This window comes from Oncorhynchus masou, chromosome 23, assembly GCF_036934945.1.
Source record: "Oncorhynchus masou masou isolate Uvic2021 chromosome 23, UVic_Omas_1.1, whole genome shotgun sequence".
Classification (NCBI taxonomy): Eukaryota; Metazoa; Chordata; class Actinopteri; order Salmoniformes; family Salmonidae; genus Oncorhynchus; species Oncorhynchus masou.
The window spans coordinates 9,396,644-9,415,316 of NC_088234.1; the positions used below are offsets into that span (position 1 = coordinate 9,396,644).

Genomic DNA, 18,673 nt, shown 5'->3' on the forward strand with positions numbered 1-18,673 from the left:
TTACCACTAGTAGAGTCCTGTTTACATGTATATATTACCACTAGTAGAGTCCTGTTTACATGTATATATTACCACTAGTAGAGTCCTGTTACCACTAGTAGAGTCCTGTTTACATGTATATATTACCACTAGTAGAGTCCTGTTTACATGTATATATTACCACTAGTAGAGTCCTGTCTACATGTATATATTACCACTAGTAGAGTCCTGTTTACATGTATATATTACCACTAGTAGAGTCCTGTTTACATGTATATATTACCACTAGTAGAGTCCTGTTTACATGTATATATTACCACTAGTAGAGTCCTGTTTACATGTATATATTACCACTAGTAGAGTCCTGTTTACATGTATATATTACCACTAGTATAGTCATGTTTACATGTATATATTACCACTAGTAGAGTCCTGTTTACATGTATATATTACCACTAGTAGAGTCCTGTTTACATGTATATATTACCACTAGTAGAGTCCTGTTACCACTAGTAGAGTCCTGTTTACATGTATATATTACCACTAGTAGAGTCCTGTTTACATGTATATATTACCACTAGTAGAGTCCTGTTTACATGTATATATTACCACTAGTAGAGTCCTGTCTACATGTATATATTACCACTAGTAGAGTCCTGTTTACATGTATATATTACCACTAGTAGAGTCCTGTTTACATGTATATATTACCACTAGTAGAGTCCTGTTTACATGTATATATTACCACTAGTATAGTCCTGTTTACATGTATATATTACCACAGTAGTCCTGTTTACATGTATATATTACCACCTAGTAGAGTCCTGTTTACATGTATATATTACCACTAGTAGAGTCCTGTTTACATGTATATCCTGTTTACATGTATATTTACCACTAGTAGAGTCCTGTTTACATGTATATGTTACCACTAGTAGAGTCCTGTTTACATGTATATATTACCACTAGTAGAGTCCTGTTTACATGTATATATTACCACTAGTATAGTCCTGTTTACATGTATATATTACCACTAGTAGAGTCCTGTTTACATGTATATATTACCACTAGTAGAGTCCTGTTTACATGTATATATTACCACTAGTAGAGTCCTGTTTACATGTATATATTACCACTAGTAGAGTCCTGTTTACATGTATATATTACCACTAGTAGAGTCCTGTTTACATGTATATATTACCACTAGTAGAGTCCTGTTTACATGTATATATTACCACTAGTAGAGTCCTGTTTACATGTATATATTACCACTAGTAGAGTCCTGTTTACATGTATATATTACCACTAGTAGAGTCCTGTTTACATGTATATATTACCACTAGTAGAGTCCTGTTTACATGTATATATTACCACTAGTAGAGTCCTGTTTACATGTATATATTACCACTAGTAGAGTCCTGTTTACATGTATATATTACCACTAGTAGAGTCCTGTTTACATGTATATATTACCACTAGTAGAGTCCTGTTTACATGTATATATTACCACTAGTAGAGTCCTGTTTACATGTATATATTACCACTAGTAGAGTCCTGTTTACATGTATATATTACCACTAGTAGAGCCCTGTTTACATGTATATATTACCACTAGTAGAGTCCTGTTTACATGTATATATTACCACTAGTAGAGTCCTGTTTACATGTATATGTTACCACTAGTAGAGTCCTGTTTACATGTATATATTACCACTAGTAGAGTCCTGTTTACATGTATATATTACCACTAGTAGAGTCCTGTTTACATGTATATATTACCACTAGTAGAGTCCTGTTTACATGTATATATTACCACTAGTAGAGTCCTGTTTACATGTATATATTACCACTAGTAGAGTCCTGTTTACATGTATATATTACCACTAGTAGAGTCCTGTTTACATGTATATATTACCACTAGTAGAGTCCTGTTTACATGTATATATTACCACTAGTAGAGTCCTGTTTACATGTATATATTACCACTAGTAGAGTCCTGTTTACATGTATATATTACCACTAGTAGAGTCCTGTTTACATGTATATATTACCACTAGTAGAGTCCTGTTTACATGTATATATTACCACTAGTATAGTCCTGTTACCACTAGTAGAGTCCTGTTTACATGTATATATTACCACTAGTAGAGTCCTGTTTACATGTATATATTACCACTAGTAGAGTCCTGTTTACATGTATATATTACCACTAGTATAGTCCTGTTACCACTAGTAGAGTCCTGTTTACATGTATATATTACCACTAGTAGAGTCCTGTTTACATGTATATATTACCACTAGTAGAGTCCTGTTTACATGTATATATTACCACTAGTAGAGTCCTGTTTACATGTATATATTACCACTAGTAGAGCCCTGTTTACATGTATATATTACCACTAGTATAGTCCTGTTTACATGTATATATTACCACTAGTAGAGTCCTGTTTACATGTATATATTACCACTAGTAGAGTCCTGTTTACATGTATATATTACCACTAGCATAGTCCTGTTAACATGTACAGTGGGGCAAAAAAGTATTTAGTCAGCCACCAATTGTGCAAGTTCCCCCACTTAAAAAGATGAGAGGCCTGTAATTTTCATCATAGGTACACTTCAACTATGACAGACAAAATGAGAAGAAAAAAAATCCAGAAAATCACATTGTAGGATTTTTAATGAATTTATTTGCAAATTATGGTGGAAAATAAGAATTTGGTCAATAACAAAAGTTTCTCAATACTTTGTTTATACCCTTTGTTGGCAATGACAGAGGTCAAACATTTTCTGTAAGTCTTCACAAGGTTTTCACACACTGTTGCTGGTAATTTTGGCCCATTTGTCCATGCAGATCTCCTCTAGAGCAGTGATGTTTTGGGGCTGTTGCTGGGCAACACGGACTTTCAACTCCCTCCAAAGATTTTGTCTCATAACCCGCAGTCCCAGCGGCTAAATCCACAATTTATATCTATTTGTATTTATTATGGATCCCCATTAGCTACTCTTCCTGGGTCCAGCAAAATTAAGGCAGTTGAAACTATATATTTTTAAACATTACAATAGATTCACAATAGATTTCACAACACATTGTGTGCCCTCAGGTCCCTTCTCTACAACACAAAATCCATGTTATCGTGTGTGTATGCATATGTCTTTGCCTTTGTGTGTCTCTCTTCACAGCCACCCTGTTCCATAATGTGCATTTTTTAATCAATTTTTAAAATTTGATTCTACTGCTTGCATCAGTTACCTGATGTGGAATAGAGTTCCATGTAGTCATGGCTCTATGTAGTACTGTGAGGCTCCCATAGTCTGTTCTGGACTTGGGGACTTTGAAGAGACCTGCATTGTGGGGTATGCATGGGTTTCCGAGCTGTGTGTCAGTAGTTCAAAACAGACAGCTCGGTGCATTCAGTCAATCGATACCTCTCGTAGATACAAGTAGTGATGAAGTTAATCTCTCCTCCACTTTGAGCCAGGAGAGATTGACATGCATGTTATTAATGTTAGATCTGTGTCCATCCAAGGGCCAGCTGTGCTCCCCCTGGTTTGAGCCAATTGTAGTCCCTCTGTGGCACCTGACCACACGGCTGAACAGTATTCCAGGTGTGACAAAACTAGGGCCTGTAAGACCTGCCTTGTTGATAAGTGTTAAGAATGCATCACTTTATTATGGACAGTCTTCTCCCCGCCTAAGCTACTGTTGCATCAACATGTTTTAGACCATGACAGTCTTCAATATGCGCCTCGTAATTTGATAAGAAGGACGTGAGCAGTGTCTCCCCGACGTGTCCATCTTCACTTGTAGCTTACTTCGGAGCGGAAAACGCCTGTGAGAAGGACCTGATCACGTGATGGGCATTGGCTAATTAAGAACTGAGATATCTGAGAGAGCCATGTGAGCGGGAGGTGCTTCAGAGCACGGCTATTGACGGGAGAAGGGAATTATAATTATTATATTCAGCCCAAGGGCACAACGCCCCCTTTGGCTGCAAAAGGCAGGGATTTTTGGGATGTCGCCGGGAAATTCGAGGTCTGGTGAGAATATCATCAAGCGCTTGACCAATAGTGAATGAGAGACTGATGAAGTGTGTACAGTCTGCACAAGAAACAAAGCAGAGCTCATGCCTTTAATTAATGATGATCAGATAAAAGTTGCATGAGAGTCACATCATGCAGCCTTAGAATGTATAAAAATCAAAACATTATAACCCAAAGTTTGAAGAACTAAAGTTACATAAATAACTAAATGAAGCATACAGGAACACTTGTTTCTTTGTTAACCGATCAACACAGCCGCATGTGCGCGGTCCCTCGGAAATCGTTGTCAGAAAAAAATCTCATTTTATTCAGCGTTGTTCAATTGTATTCTTCATACTATAAAAGAATCTAAAAAAACAATGCCATGTAATTCTAAATTAACTAGTTGTAGCCCACAGCCATATGGCATCGCCAGATCAGGACCTAACAGAATATCACACTTGACTCAAGTCATTCAATGTTTAAAATAACACTGTTAACTAAAGAAAAGAAAATAGCCTACTAAATAGGCCAAGCCTAACTAATACATTTGTTTACCCTGATTTTACCAGATAAATTGACTGAGAACACATTCTCATTTACAACAATGACCCGGGGGAATAGTTACAGGGCAGAGGAAGGGAGGATGAATGAGCCAATTGGAAGATGGGGATGATTAGGTGGCCAGATGGTATGAGGGCCAGATTGGGAATTTAGCCAGGACACCGGGGTTAATACCCCTACTCTTACGATAAGTCCAATGGGATCTTTAGTGACCACAGAGAGTCAAGACACCCTTTTAACGTTCCATCAGAAAGACGGCACCCTACACAGGGCAATGTCCCCGATCACTGCCCTGGGATATTAATTTAGACCAGAGGAAAGAATGCCTCCTACTGGCCATCCAACACCACTTCTAGCAGCATCAAGCATTTTCTTGGACTGTTTTAAAACTAATTTCCTGCAATTCTACGAAATGTTCCAAGTCTCGTGTGTTTAAATGATACGAGGCATCCAAACCCAACCGAGTCACACCCCCCAAAAAATGTTGTTTGTTTTTGTAGTCTGGACTGTGTGTGCATTGACACCATTCTGGGTCCGGATACAGAGTGACTGTAGTGTATGGGGGGCCTAAATAAATCAATTTAATTAAATAGCTCAGGTCTTGAAAATATACGCAACATTTTTCTCCTCCGTATCCACAATGTACATAAATGAGGCGAATACAGACGAGTTGTCTGTCATTTTTCCTCCTCCCTGTACGCAATCAGCAAATAAACGACAGGTTTCAGAAACTCACTTTATATCTCAGAATATCACTCTATTCTGCTGTATCCTCCTCCTGTCCCACATCCTATTTTACCCCGAATCACGTGCAGCGGATCATTTCCATGAAGGGAAATATGCCGTTTTGTCACAAAATTATATTGACACATTTGGCTTGATGAAAAGGGGGCACTCTGACAATCATTTAAGAGAATAAAATGTTGTCAAAAAATTATATTGACACATTTGGCTTGATGAAAAGGGGGCACTTTGACAATCATTTAAGAGAATAAAATGTTGTCACAAAATTATATTGACACATTTGGCTTGATGAAAAGGGGGCACTCTGACAATCATTTAAGAGAATAAAATGTTGTCACAAAATTATATTGACACATTTGGCTTGATGAAAAGGGGGCACTCTGACAATCATTTAAGAGAATAAAAAAACATTTTTTAAAAATGTGTAAAACTATGGAGGACCTCCTCTGTGCTACAGAGTTCGTATGCCGCGTTAGGTACACCTCTGGCTATTCAAACTTTGTGACTTGGTGGGAACCCATTAGCACAGCAGGTCCTGTTGCCTTCTAAACGTGGGCTCAAACAAAAAGAGAAAAATTATACCTGCTCTAATTGTGTACTACCTTATCTGTTCTCCTGTTTTTGTTTTGTTTAGGGGCGGCAGGGTTGCCTAGTGGTTCGACACGTTAGGGCCAGTAACCCAAAAGTTGCTCGGTCGAATCCCCGAGCTGACAAGGTAAAAATCTGTCGTTCTGCCCCTTGAACAAGGCACTTTAACCCACTGTTCCTAGGCCGTTATTGCAAATAAGAATTTGTTCTCGTCGACGGACTTGCCAGCTTACTCTCTGTGAAGTATGTCTAGGGGATAGGCCGGCTTGGTCCTCCATATTACATCACACCCCGGAAAAATATGCCTTTCGGCATTCTGATCTGTTCTATGTAATACCCCCCCAAAAAATAACAAGTGAGGTGTAACTTTGCATTAGGACTTTTGATGTGTATACTAATGCAAATCCATATGATACACATGGTTATGTTTCTACCTACATACCTACTACCCTTTAAGGAGAGGCTGTGTTTTCAAAAGGCATAGTGCCTCCAGCGCATTGCAAAGTGGGGTGTAATGAGCTGAAGCCTGTCTACTGCTGCCTTTTCTGCACTTGAGGGTGAATGGGAAGCGTACTTCAATTACCGCTTGAGAAATAAAAATAACTTTTCTTAAAAATTGTGGCCATCAGAACAGTTAAAAAAAAAAAATGTTTAAACGTGAATTAGAATTGTTAGGCAATGATTGGGTTTCTAAGAGCACGGTTCACCCCGGCAACGATGAGAAGCCGTAGCAGAAGCTCTCGTGCCATCTGACAGACTTTAACAACATAGGTTCTGTGTCTGTACGCATGTGATAAACGTAACGACTAACGAAAATAAACCATTTAATTCCACTAAATTATGCAAAATTGCCCTAGAGACCGATAAGCATGACTGATCAAATGTATTTACATCGACTGGAAAATCTATGGTAAGACCGGAAAATAGTTGTCGAGCAATGATCAACAACCAATTTGATAAGAAGAATTTAGAAAATAGTCCAAGTGTGGAAAGCTCTTAACGACTTACCCAGAAAGACTCAGCTGTAATCGCTGCCAAACATGCTTTTTAAAAACGTTTTACAAAGTATTGACTCCAGGGTGTGAATACTGTAAATTACATATATTTCTGTATTTAACTTTTATTAAATTGGCTAACATTTCTAAAAACATGTTTTGACTTTGCCATTATGGGGGTATTGTGATGTCATTATGGGGGTATTGTGATGTCATTATGGGGGTATTATGTGAAACATCCATTTCATCCACTTTAACTGGTGCATCAAGTGACAGAACAACTTATCCAACACACAATTAAGGGCAACACACAGTTCAACTGGGAAGGCCAGTTCTCGCTCGCTCTCTCACACTCACACACTTACTTACTTACTTAAGCCTGAGCTTGTAGCTGCCAGCTAGCATGCAATCTTGGTGTATAACCAGACCGACTTACAGGAAGGAGCCCAAGGGCACAGATTTTTCACCTAGTCGGCTCGAAGATTCGAACCTGCGTCATTTTGGTTACTGGCCTGCCGCCCTGGTCAAAAGTAGTGCCCTATATAGAGTGAGATAATGTGCGATGCCTTTAAGGTGCGCTGCCACTTGGCACGCAATCTTTATCAACTAAAAGTTTAACCCTACGTAAGAGTTTTATAGACATTGTAATGTCCTAAAGATGGGTTTTTATTATCCCTCCTTCCTGACTGTCACAAGCGGGGAACTCCACAACCGCTCAGAGAAAACAGACCTTTGGAATAGCTGATTAACTATACAGGAGAAAACAGACACGTAAGACAGACAGGTAACTAGACTTGGCAGCCCTTTCGAAAGACTGACAGTTAAAAAGGAACACACCTTGCTGTTACAGCCTTCTAGACCAGAGGTCATTCTGTGCTGAACAATAACACTGCTCTGCACAACAGACGACAAGGGCCGGGTCCTATTCATTAGTGCAGACAGTAGCAAAACTGTTTGCAACACAGAAAATAAAACGTGCAGAAAATGTCCATGATTCTAGGGCTGGCATAATTATTTTTGGTATTTTCTTAAAACTGCATTGTTGGTTAAGGGCTTGTAAGTAAGCATTTCACTGTAAAGTCTACCTAGACCTGTTGTATTCGGCGCGTGTGACAAATAACATTTGATTTGATCAAGAAAACAAAATATGTCATAACTATAAAAATAGAACAGCGGACTGGAGATGGGACGGCCGGGCCAATGCGTTTAAACTTTGTTGCGCCTTGCTTAAACAAGCAAATGAGTATTCGGTTGCCTTGGTAACACACCCCACAAAGCAGCAGCACGTAGAAATAGAATGAATAGAATGGGATCGGAACCTCTTAACACTGGCAATTTCAATGGTAAAGTCATGGGTACACTTGCAATGGCTGCCTGGTATTGGGATGCCATTTCCATGGTAACGTAGAACAGGTCAGAGTATTCAACCAGGGTTCCGCAACGGTACTGCATCTTTAATGATGTCAAATTAAATCTCAACTTCTAATAACATTGAAGCAAATTAACACTCACTGGAGTATCTGACAGGTTTTGAAAAAGCACCAGGCTTCCATTGAGACTAGTGCCGCTGACTGCTGGTAAGCTTTTTTTGACTTGGAAATAAACGCAGGGCTCACCTTTGTTTAACCAGCTCAACAGCTGCTCTCAGTGAAAATGTGTTTAGAGTTAGCTTTCTAGCTAATAGGCTGTTACAGTTTACACTTCCTCTTCCAGTTATAAATGTAGGGAGGTGAAAATGGAGAAAAAAAAACAAGCTACCAAATCTATTAATTGTTGATAATTTTTCCTTGTCATTATTATTCACCTGATAAAACAAGACATTGGGATTAATTTTGGCTAATGTATGACAGTGGTCCCTGGGTCGAGGGTTTGCCAGGGAGGGGGTACCTGATCTATAATGTTAACTGGTGTGATGACAGTTGAGTCAGTTGAGTCAACAAAATCACAACACAAAATGTAAACCTATTTTGCTCCTATGGGTACAGTCGCTATGGCCACCAGTCCACCCATTATGACATCATAACACCAACCAGAATGGGGATGCCCGTTCTATTCAAGGCTTCTGGGCCCCCTGCCCCAGTTCCTAAAGGGAAGTGGACTGCAGCATGACAGGATGTCTTTGTAAGGGTCTTTTCTGAACCACTCCCCAGTTGTGGTCTTCCTGGTGCTTCTCCAGTCACCGAAGCATCACACAGGTGGGTGCTACATTTCAGTAGTGGACGATCCAGCCTACCTGAGCTGTGACTATCAAAGACGACGAGGTGCCCGATGAAGAGCTCTGTGGCTTGTCTCCATGGAAAGTCCGGACTTTCCCGCCTGGCGGTACCATCTACGCGGCCTCTCAAGATCGATACTACCTTTCTGAACTGCCTATCATCCAAAGCCGTGGAAAACCAATTGTCCAAGATCTGCCAGACCCCTACATTTGATTTGTTAAATTGTTTGTGGATTTTCAAGCAACTTAGATTCTAATTGTAATGAAAAACGCTTATTAAAATGAATATGTTAATTATTTTTCTATGGCAGCCAGGAGCAGGGGAGAAAATGTGGCTGGGGTCATTTGGCTGGCCAATTACTGTTATCCAAAATTACAGGACCATCACAGCTCAACCCCATTCAGTCTGTTTTCTTCCGTTTGTAAATGGATACGACTCTGTTGTTGAGCCTGGAATAGACTTACGGTAGTCTACCTGTACTGCCAGTGAGTGTGAGTAAATGGCTGTGTGTGTGTGTGTGTGTGTGTGTGCGTCCTAGTCAAAGCAGACGAGGCAGCTGCAGAGGTTGGTTTTATAGTTGACTTTCTCCACATTTTGTTACCCCATAATGACATCGCAATACCCCATAATGACATCACAATACCCCATAATGACAAAGCAAAAACAGGTTGAGACATTTTTGTAAATGTATTAAAAATAAAACTGAAATACCCCATTTACATAAGTATTCAGACCCTTTACTCAGTACTTTGTTGAAGCACCCTCGGCAGCGATTACAGTCGTGATTCTTCTTGGCTATGACGCGACAAAGTGTCTCCCATTCTTCTCTGCAGATCCTCTCAAGCTCTGTCAGGTTGGATGGGGAGTGTCGTTATTTTTAGGTCTCTCCAGAAATGAGGGAGCCGGTTCATGTCCAGGCTCTGGCTGGGCCACTCAAAGACAGAGACTTGTACCAAAGCGCTCTGAAGCAGATTATCAAGGATCTCTCTGTACTTTGCTCCGTTCATCTTTCCCTCAATCCTGACTAGTCTCCCAGTCCCTGCCGCTGAAAAACATCCCCACGGCATAATGTTGCCATCACCATGTTTCACCATAGGGATGATGCCAGGTGTGCCTTTCCACTTTGTCATTATGGGTTATTGTGTTAAGCTGTAGATTGATTAGGGGGGAGGGGGGATATTTAATTTTTTTTTTTAGAGTAAGACTTTAACGTAACAAAATGGAAGGGGTCTGAATACACTGTATATCTCTTTACCCCCAATAGGGAGTAGGTCTCAACGACCATTTCTGTTTGAAAGCCTTTCCTCGAGTCTGGCCACCATCATGTCTCATATCAGAATAAGTTAACGAAAAAAATGCCAAACAATAACAGACTTAGTCCTATTATTTGACTCGTCAACCCCCCCCCCCCTTAATAAAGTTACAAACATTTTCCCGCAGAAACCCAATTCAACCACTGGAGAAATCCTCTCGCAAGGATCTCAAAAACAGTTTCTCAACCACAATGAATTTAAAAACACAGACGTAGCCCTTGCTAATTAGGAAACGTTGGCGTATGTTGTGGTGGACTGTCATTACAATTATTGTGGAGACCTGGGGAAATGGTGCTTGTCGTGTAGCCACTGAACGGCTCTGAGCCCACTGTCAGCATGCAGTCAAAACCACAACCCCTTTTGGAGCTAACTGGTCGACCGCTGACGGGAGTTGTATTGATAACAGTGACCATGGTTACGACAACGCCAATATCCCCGTTATTATTCCGGGATACTCAATAGTTAGATACATGCAGCTTATCTTCTGTCATAGCGTGTTATCCTAGATGACGAAATAAAAGTAGTGCTCATCAGAATAAATGTCTTCCATCTGTAGAAAGAACACATTAGTAATCTAGTTAACTCTCGGTTAAGTTGTCTGTTTCATTAGGGCCTGGGGAGAAAAACAACAACAGTGGTAAGATAAATCCAATGCAAAAAAAAATGGAAAAATGGCATCAGTTCGACCAGTTTTAAGGAAATAAAAAAGCTTTCTCTGATTAAAAATGAGACCAACTTGCAAAGCAAGTGTTGAAGATGACACACGTAGTCACATTTTCTCAAGAGACGCTGAAAGAAATAATTTCCACGCCTGTTACCATGACAAAAATGTACATTTGTTCTATCATTTTACTGCAAGAAATGCATAATTCTACATGAGTTAATATTACTCTACATGTCATTCTTTTTTATTTATTTAACTAGGCAAGTCAGTTTAGAACAAATTCCTATTTTCAATGACTGCCTTGTTCAGGGGAACAGCGGGTTAACTGCCTTGTTCAGGGGAACAGCGGGTTAACTGCCTTGTTCAAGGGCAGAACGACATTTATTTTGCCTTGTCAGCTCGGGATTTGAACTTGCAACCTTTCGGTTACTGGCCCAACGCTCTAACCACTAGGCTACCTGCCAGCCCACATGTGAGCGGTTATACTCGGTGTTCATACATCATTTACTATTTAATTTAACCCATATGAATTTCAAATGTGGAATAATACATGTATTAAATGACACAGGGATACCCATGAGGGATATCAAAAGGTACAAGGATAAAGCTTATCCTGAATAAGACCTTAAGTGGGATATGAGCTAATACCCGCAATACTGTGGTCTTTGCTAACTTAGCTACCGAACATATTTTCTCAGAATGTAAGTTCTACTAAGTGGCTTGCTAGCTAGCTAGCGTTAGCTAGCTCTCTCATTGACCACAGCATTGCTAACAAAAGTATAATTTCAGATTCAAAAATGACTCCAGCAACAGGCTGTTTCAGGAATCACAGCAGGAAGTACTCCTGGTGCCAGCAAGAAGTACTCCTGGTGCCAGCAGGAAATACTCCTGGTGCCAGCAGGAAATACTCCTGGTGCCAGCAGGAAATACTCCTGGTGCCAGCAGGAAGTACTCCTGGTGCCAGCAGGAAATACTCCTGGTGCCAGCAGGAAATACTCCTGGTGCCAGCAGGAAGTACTCCTGGTGCCAGTACTCCTGGTGCCAGCAGGAAGTACTCCTGGTGCCAGTAGGAAGTACTCCTGGTGCCAGCAGGAAGTACTCCTGGTGCACTGTTAAACATGTATTTTTTTTATAAAAACGCTGTATTTCCACATTGCCTTTCAAGCGATTTAAACGTGAGCTCGTACGACGTGTCGGACTCCACGACAGCTGCTCTCCATTGGTTGCTGAAAACTTAGCGAAGGGTCTATTACAAGCCAGGGTCATGTCATCTGATGTGAAGTGTTTCCCAAGCAGACTCACTGCAGCCACTAGCCTGTGTGTTATGTGATGCTGTGGAGGGGTCAGGGTTAGCCCTCTAGCCCCGAGTTTGTAGGTGAAAGGGCACGAATGGACGTGAAAAGACTCACACAGTAGGGATGGGCACAGTTAATTAAATGTCCAGATATATCCAAACTGAGGTTAGTATTCGAAAGCTTGTTCATTGTTGTACATCACTCATCTCATAATAATATACTGTACTTGATACCATCGACTGCATCTTGCCTATGCCGTTCTGTACCATCACTCATTCATGTAGCTTTATGTACATATTCTTTATCCCTTTACACTTGGGGGGGCGGGGGGGGGGGGGGTACAGTATTTCCCCCACTTCAAAAAGCAATTACAGGCTCGCACCGAACAGAGTTTCAACAAGACCCGACGCAGAACAATGAAAAACACTTCTGGTAACAGATTCTGTTCTATCAAGGTGAAAAATCAGACTTCTTTTTCTGTTGGCAACCTCCGCATGTGCATTTGCGTCATTCTGATTAGAATCAAAAGGCATGTTTTTTTTTTTAACTATATACACACAAAAATATTATTCAAATGGTGAAATAATGACAAATGTCCATCCCTCACACACACGCCCGCCCGCTCACACACACACAGTAAAGCAGAGATGGAAAAATAAAAACTGCTATTTTTTTACCTCAACTTACTGTTCAGTGTTAGCAAAGTACAATTTCTAAACATGGTTGTGCATCAGTATCTCTCTCATGTCAGTCGCTCAATTAGCCTACGTCAGCAAACAACTGTTTTGATTGGTAAGTTAGTCTAGCGGCCTGCACTCTACACTTGAAGTAATCATTGTCGAATAACAGTTTTTCGTTTTGTTATTATGGTGTATTGTGTGTAGACTGATGAGGGGGGGGGGGAATACTTTTAGAATAAGGCTGTAACGTAACAAAATGTGGGAAAAAGGGGAAGGGGTCTGAATACTTTCTGAATGCACCGTACACCAGGTGCTGACACTTAGGACCGTGTTTGAAACACGATGTCATAGCATGTGTCACACTGCAAGGGCTCCAGTGTGTCCGACCTGTGAGCTCAGAGGGCCATCTCTAAATAGAGCCACAGCCAGAAAGAGAATAATCCCAAGTGTGTATGGGGGGGGAGACCCATTATGCAGCCTGATATAAAGCTTTAAACATTGCATCATTTTCCTCAGACATGATTGGCTAGAATCACTCACTTGTATAGATAGGGTGCCATTTGGGATATGGACTATTCCCTACATAGAGCCAGAGGTCATGTTACAGTTCTGCAATCTCCATTTTCAAAACTAAACCATCAACAACAAAAAACCTGTGTTTTAAACAATTCAAACCTGCATTTTATAAGTTAAAAATGTATTTTTTGTAGGCTACACTGAAAAAAAGTAGCAGAGAAGTCACGACAGTCATGCCCTTTTCGTGAATTGTCATCCGAGTAGATCAGCACAACCGAAGCACAAAATTAATCTGATGCCAAGCGTGAAATACAAAAAAACGAAGCATTTTAGGTTCTACATTTACAAAACTAAGCTAGATAGTATATTATGCATTATATATATATTTTGTTCTTGTGAAAAACGATTTCTGCGTTAACGCAACCCCCCCCGATAGAGCACTACTTTAGACCAAGGCCCACAATGCTCTGGTCAAAGAGCCCTAGATAAGGAATAGGGTGCCATGAGAGACTGAAACTAAGTGTGTCTACTCTGCCATTCAGGCTGCTCCCCAATTGTTATCAATGGTTGCCCTGAGAAAACAAGCTTAGTTTGGTCATGACACTAAGAAGCTGATATGAGTTTCACTATTCGCACTTCGACCTTTGCAGACATCTGCATTCACTTTACCTTTGTGCTAGTCATCGCACCAACATCAATCAATACACACACGGAAAGAGCGACACACACGTTCAAATTCCACCCAGGAAGACATTACCTGTTTGGGTAACACACCCTGGATGCCAAGCCAATCACAGAGGGCTATGATTAAATGACAAATCATGTCCCCCGGAAACGACGAGAGAACCAGTGACACACACACGGTTAATCTGTTTGTATAGCTACTATAAAAAAAAAGGCCAGATTCTAGCGTGCTAAACCCCTCCATGACCTCACCACCATCAGCCCACCCAATCAACCCTGGTTACGTCCCAAAAGGCACCCGGCAACATCGCTCGTCCAAATATTTACACATCTAAAGTAACGGAAAGGAATTAAGAATTTGTTAGATATTACTGCACTGTTGGAGCTAGAAAGATAAGCATTTTCGCTACACCCGCAATAACATCTGCTAAATGTGTATGTGACCAATAAAATGTGATTTGATATATGGTGCACTACTTGCCAAAAGTCTTATCGACCCTGCACAAAAGCAGTACATTATAGAGGAAAGTGGCCTTTGGGACAGACTCTAATATTGAGGACCTGGCTGTCCCTTCCACACTAAAATGCTGTGTGGTTTGTTTCAGACATGACCAACCGACGGCTCAAATTGAAAATCTCCTTCCTTCCTGGATGGAATTTGAACCTGTGTGCGTGCGAGCATGCTCGTGTGGAGCGAGATCATCGGCTGAGCTGACAGAGCCGCTTCGTGCCATTTCCAGCCCAGGCAGCCAGTGTTCTCTGCAGCTCCAGTCACCTGAGCCAGGTGGGCTAGTGGGAGGAAGTGACATCACAACAGGGCAAGTCACCACAACACCAGAAGCAGAAATCCAAGGACCAGGCCAGTATTCATCAGGCACCAAACAGGAAGAAAACTGACAAAACAAGGAGGAATCTTTCTGGACTTCACCTTTTCCATTAGGGAAAAATAAAACGTTGTTAAAAATGGTGTACACTGATGAACGTGACCCAGCTTACTGGTTTAAACTAGCCTCTGAACACACAGCCAGGGGAACTGGAAGGCACAGGAAACAGACAACAGTTAATGCCAACAAAGTGGCTTGGTGTGTTATTATGGGATGTTATGACAACCTATAATAATAATAATAATGAATGAACATACTGTAATTTGATTATGACAGATAGCTAGCTAAAATGGGGTTTGGTCAGTTGGAACATCAGTGGTAAAGATCAATATTTCAGTCATGATCAACCGTCTAGGACAATGGTCACAGGTACGCCTAGCTAGGAGGTTTACAACACAACATTCCTATTATTAAGAGTTTCATCTAAACAATATGGAATACACATTACAGTGACATACCAATACCCATAGAACTAGAATTACTATCAATAATGACATCATTTTAGTCACGTAGTGTATGTGGACAAATGCTCGAAGATCGCATTCCAAAATCCTGGGCATTAATATGGAGTTGGTCTACTCTTTGCTACATGAACAGCCTCCACCTCTTCTGGGAAGGCTTGATGTGGGGGACTTGCTTCCATTCAGCCGCAAGAGCATTCAGATTCATCCCAAAGATGTTTGATAGGGTTGAGGTCAGGGCTCTGTGCAGGCCAGTCAAGTTCTTCCACACTGATCTCGACAAACCATTAGTGTATGGATCTCGCTTTGTGAACGGGGTTATTGTCATGCTAAAACAGGAAAGAGCCTCCCCCAAACGGTTGGAAGCACAGAATCTAGAATGTCATAGACGCCGTATTTCCCTTCAGATTTCCCTTCAATATGGGGCCAAGCCCAAACCGTGGAAACCCGTTTTATGAGGCTCCCAACTAATAGTTATTGTGCAGACGTTGCTTCCAGAGGCAGTTTGGAACTCGGTAGTGAGTATTGTAACCAAGGACGTTACACGCTCCAGCACTCTGTGGTCCCGTTCCGTGAGCTTGTGTGGTCTACCACTTCGCAGCTAAGCCGTTGTTGCTCCTAGACACTTCCACTTCATAATAACAGCACTTACAGTTGACTGGGGCAGCTCTAGCAGGGCAGAAATTTGACTGACTTGTTGGAACGGTAGCATCCTATAACTGTGCCACGTTGAAAGTCAAAGAGCTCTTCAGTAAGGCCCTTCTACTGCCAATGTTTGTCTATGGAGATTGCATGGCTGTGTGCTCGATGTCATACACCTGTCAGCAACGGGTGTGGCTGAAATATCAAAATCTACTAATTTGAAGGGGTATCCACATACTAGTGTAGTTTGTTATTCTATTTCTGTGCCAATACAAAAGGACATGATATATATATATATATATATAGGAAGGAAATGACAATCTAAACAGAAACCGCAATTGGGTTTCAGGTTGGGAACACCAGAATGAGTGAGTGTAGGAGTTGGATACCAATTTGATTTCTCGGTTGATGGTAAAATAAAACAAGTTTCCATAGCCAAAACAATCAGTCTGGATCAATGCCAGTTGGCTTGGCGAGTCACAGAACCGCACTCACACAGTGCTGGTCACACGCAGTTCATTGCCAAGCAAGGAGCATAAAGAAACAAGCTACTGTGTTTGACGTTAGCTGGAGAGGATAGTTTGTTTTCTAGCTAAATGTAGTGTTTAGCACCGATTGTTCTGGGTAGATTGATAGCATTAGCAACAACAACAACAACAAAAAAAATCTTACCTGGCCACCTGACGAATTTTCAATGACGGCCAACAATGGCGTCCTGGCCGACATTTTCAGGGATGTTGTAGAAAATAAGTGTCGAGGGGGGAAGACGAATATAGTTTCAGGATCTTGTGTTCATTTAGCTAGCAGTGGTAAAAAAAACACCGTCTACTAGCTTATCTGTGTGTTAGACACACACACAATGTGTGATCAACAAGTTGAGTCCTTCAGTCGTACATGTTTCCCATGTCAACACAGGGAAACGGGAGGAGGGGGGGGGTCCAGAGTTCAACCGTTTGAACCCCCTGGGTATTACTATTTCTACCGGTAACACACGGCTAGCAGATAGGTCTCAGATGGCTAGCCTCCAGCATTAGCTATGAGTTGTCTAGCTAGACAACAACAGCTACAGTTCGCGTTAATAAAATGTTTAAAAAACAACACATTACCGTCGGCAAGTAGTGGCTACATATGAGGAAGCACACATCCTACGTGAAAGTTTATCAGTGTCAAAGTCTACAGCCAGCTTTTTCCCCCCCATTCAATGACAACGTTTAACGGAAATCTCACCAGGTAACGTTAATGGGGGGGGGGGGGTTATGGTTAAAAAATAAAAAAAACCGAGGACTTCAACTTCAGGCCAAGTTAGCCCCACGCTCAACCCGACGTATATAACGTTAAATATATATATATATAAATAAAGCTTTCGGGGCTAGCCAGCAACGTTGATTATAAAAATAGAAACTCGACGTTATTCTCCAATAGCCGGTGAACTAAACCACCACCTGGCCTAATGAAACGTTAGTGTGCTACTTAGCAAGGAAATCAGAAACGGTTGATTAGTCCATGTACACTTGTGGATAGTCAGCTAGTTATCTAGCAACTAAACACAATCTACAACATATTTATACATCCACGGAAATCGCTTCCCGTCTTCGTGATTTTAATAAAGGTCGTTTCAAATGCTGCACTGCAGCCCTGCGCGGTCCGATCCCTGAATACGGTGTTTATTTCCGTGAGAGCCGCTGAAGAAATCAAGTTGTGTTTAAAAAAAATAATAATAAATCGATTAAATTGGCAACAGGGTTTGAGTGTCAACGAACGAGCTGCGCCCGAGTGGCACTAGCAAATGGAGCCTAATGCACACAATCGAGCCCGATACCGGAAAAAGCCCAATACCGGAAAAAGCCCGAGCGAACAGGTTGTTACTAGTTACCACAGCCACAATCTCGAAATGACTATCATAAAAAAAAATGTATAACAAACATTTTTTTTTTTAAGTCTTAAATTAAAAGGTTTGCATAAGGTTAGCAGGGTGGTTCAGGTTAGGGTTAACGTTAGGCTTAAATTGGGATTTTAAGAAGATTCATTGTAGAAATGGGCGGGGTTTAGTCAGAATTGATGACTTTGTGGCTGTGGTTACAAGTGACGAACGAGCGAACATGGCCGCTTGAACCACGACTGGAGGAAGGGGCGGGGGGCGCTCTCTGACTTCGGGTAAACTCGGTATATTACGGAAAGTATACACCGTACAGGTGTTGAATACAGCTGCAACCAGAATATTCACTTAATGTAGCGATGCCTTCAACTGTGTAGGCAACGCAACGCACATTTATAAACCTTAATATCCCTGGTCTGTCATGAATGTTGAATACAATTATACTTGAACTTACTCTGCGAACCATGCATACGAACCAATGTCTTGTAGGTGTTTTTACATACGTGCCAGATGATAGAAATTGTCTACTTCAGTTCATGCACTGTGAAA

General features: G+C 41.0%; 1 protein-coding gene across 1 annotated transcript in view; it reads right to left on the reverse strand.

Moving 5' to 3' along the window:
• The window catches only part of mark2b (MAP/microtubule affinity-regulating kinase 2b), a 104,323-nt gene extending 86,251 nt beyond the window's left edge, over nt 1-18,072 (reverse strand). The window contains exon 1 of the mRNA XM_064931072.1: nt 16,921-18,072. Within this exon, the coding sequence (XP_064787144.1) occupies nt 16,921-16,974 (54 nt within the window). The 5' untranslated portion in view covers nt 16,975-18,072. The remainder of the gene's footprint in view (nt 1-16,920) is intronic.
• Nucleotides 18,073-18,673: the final 601 nt, after the last annotated feature.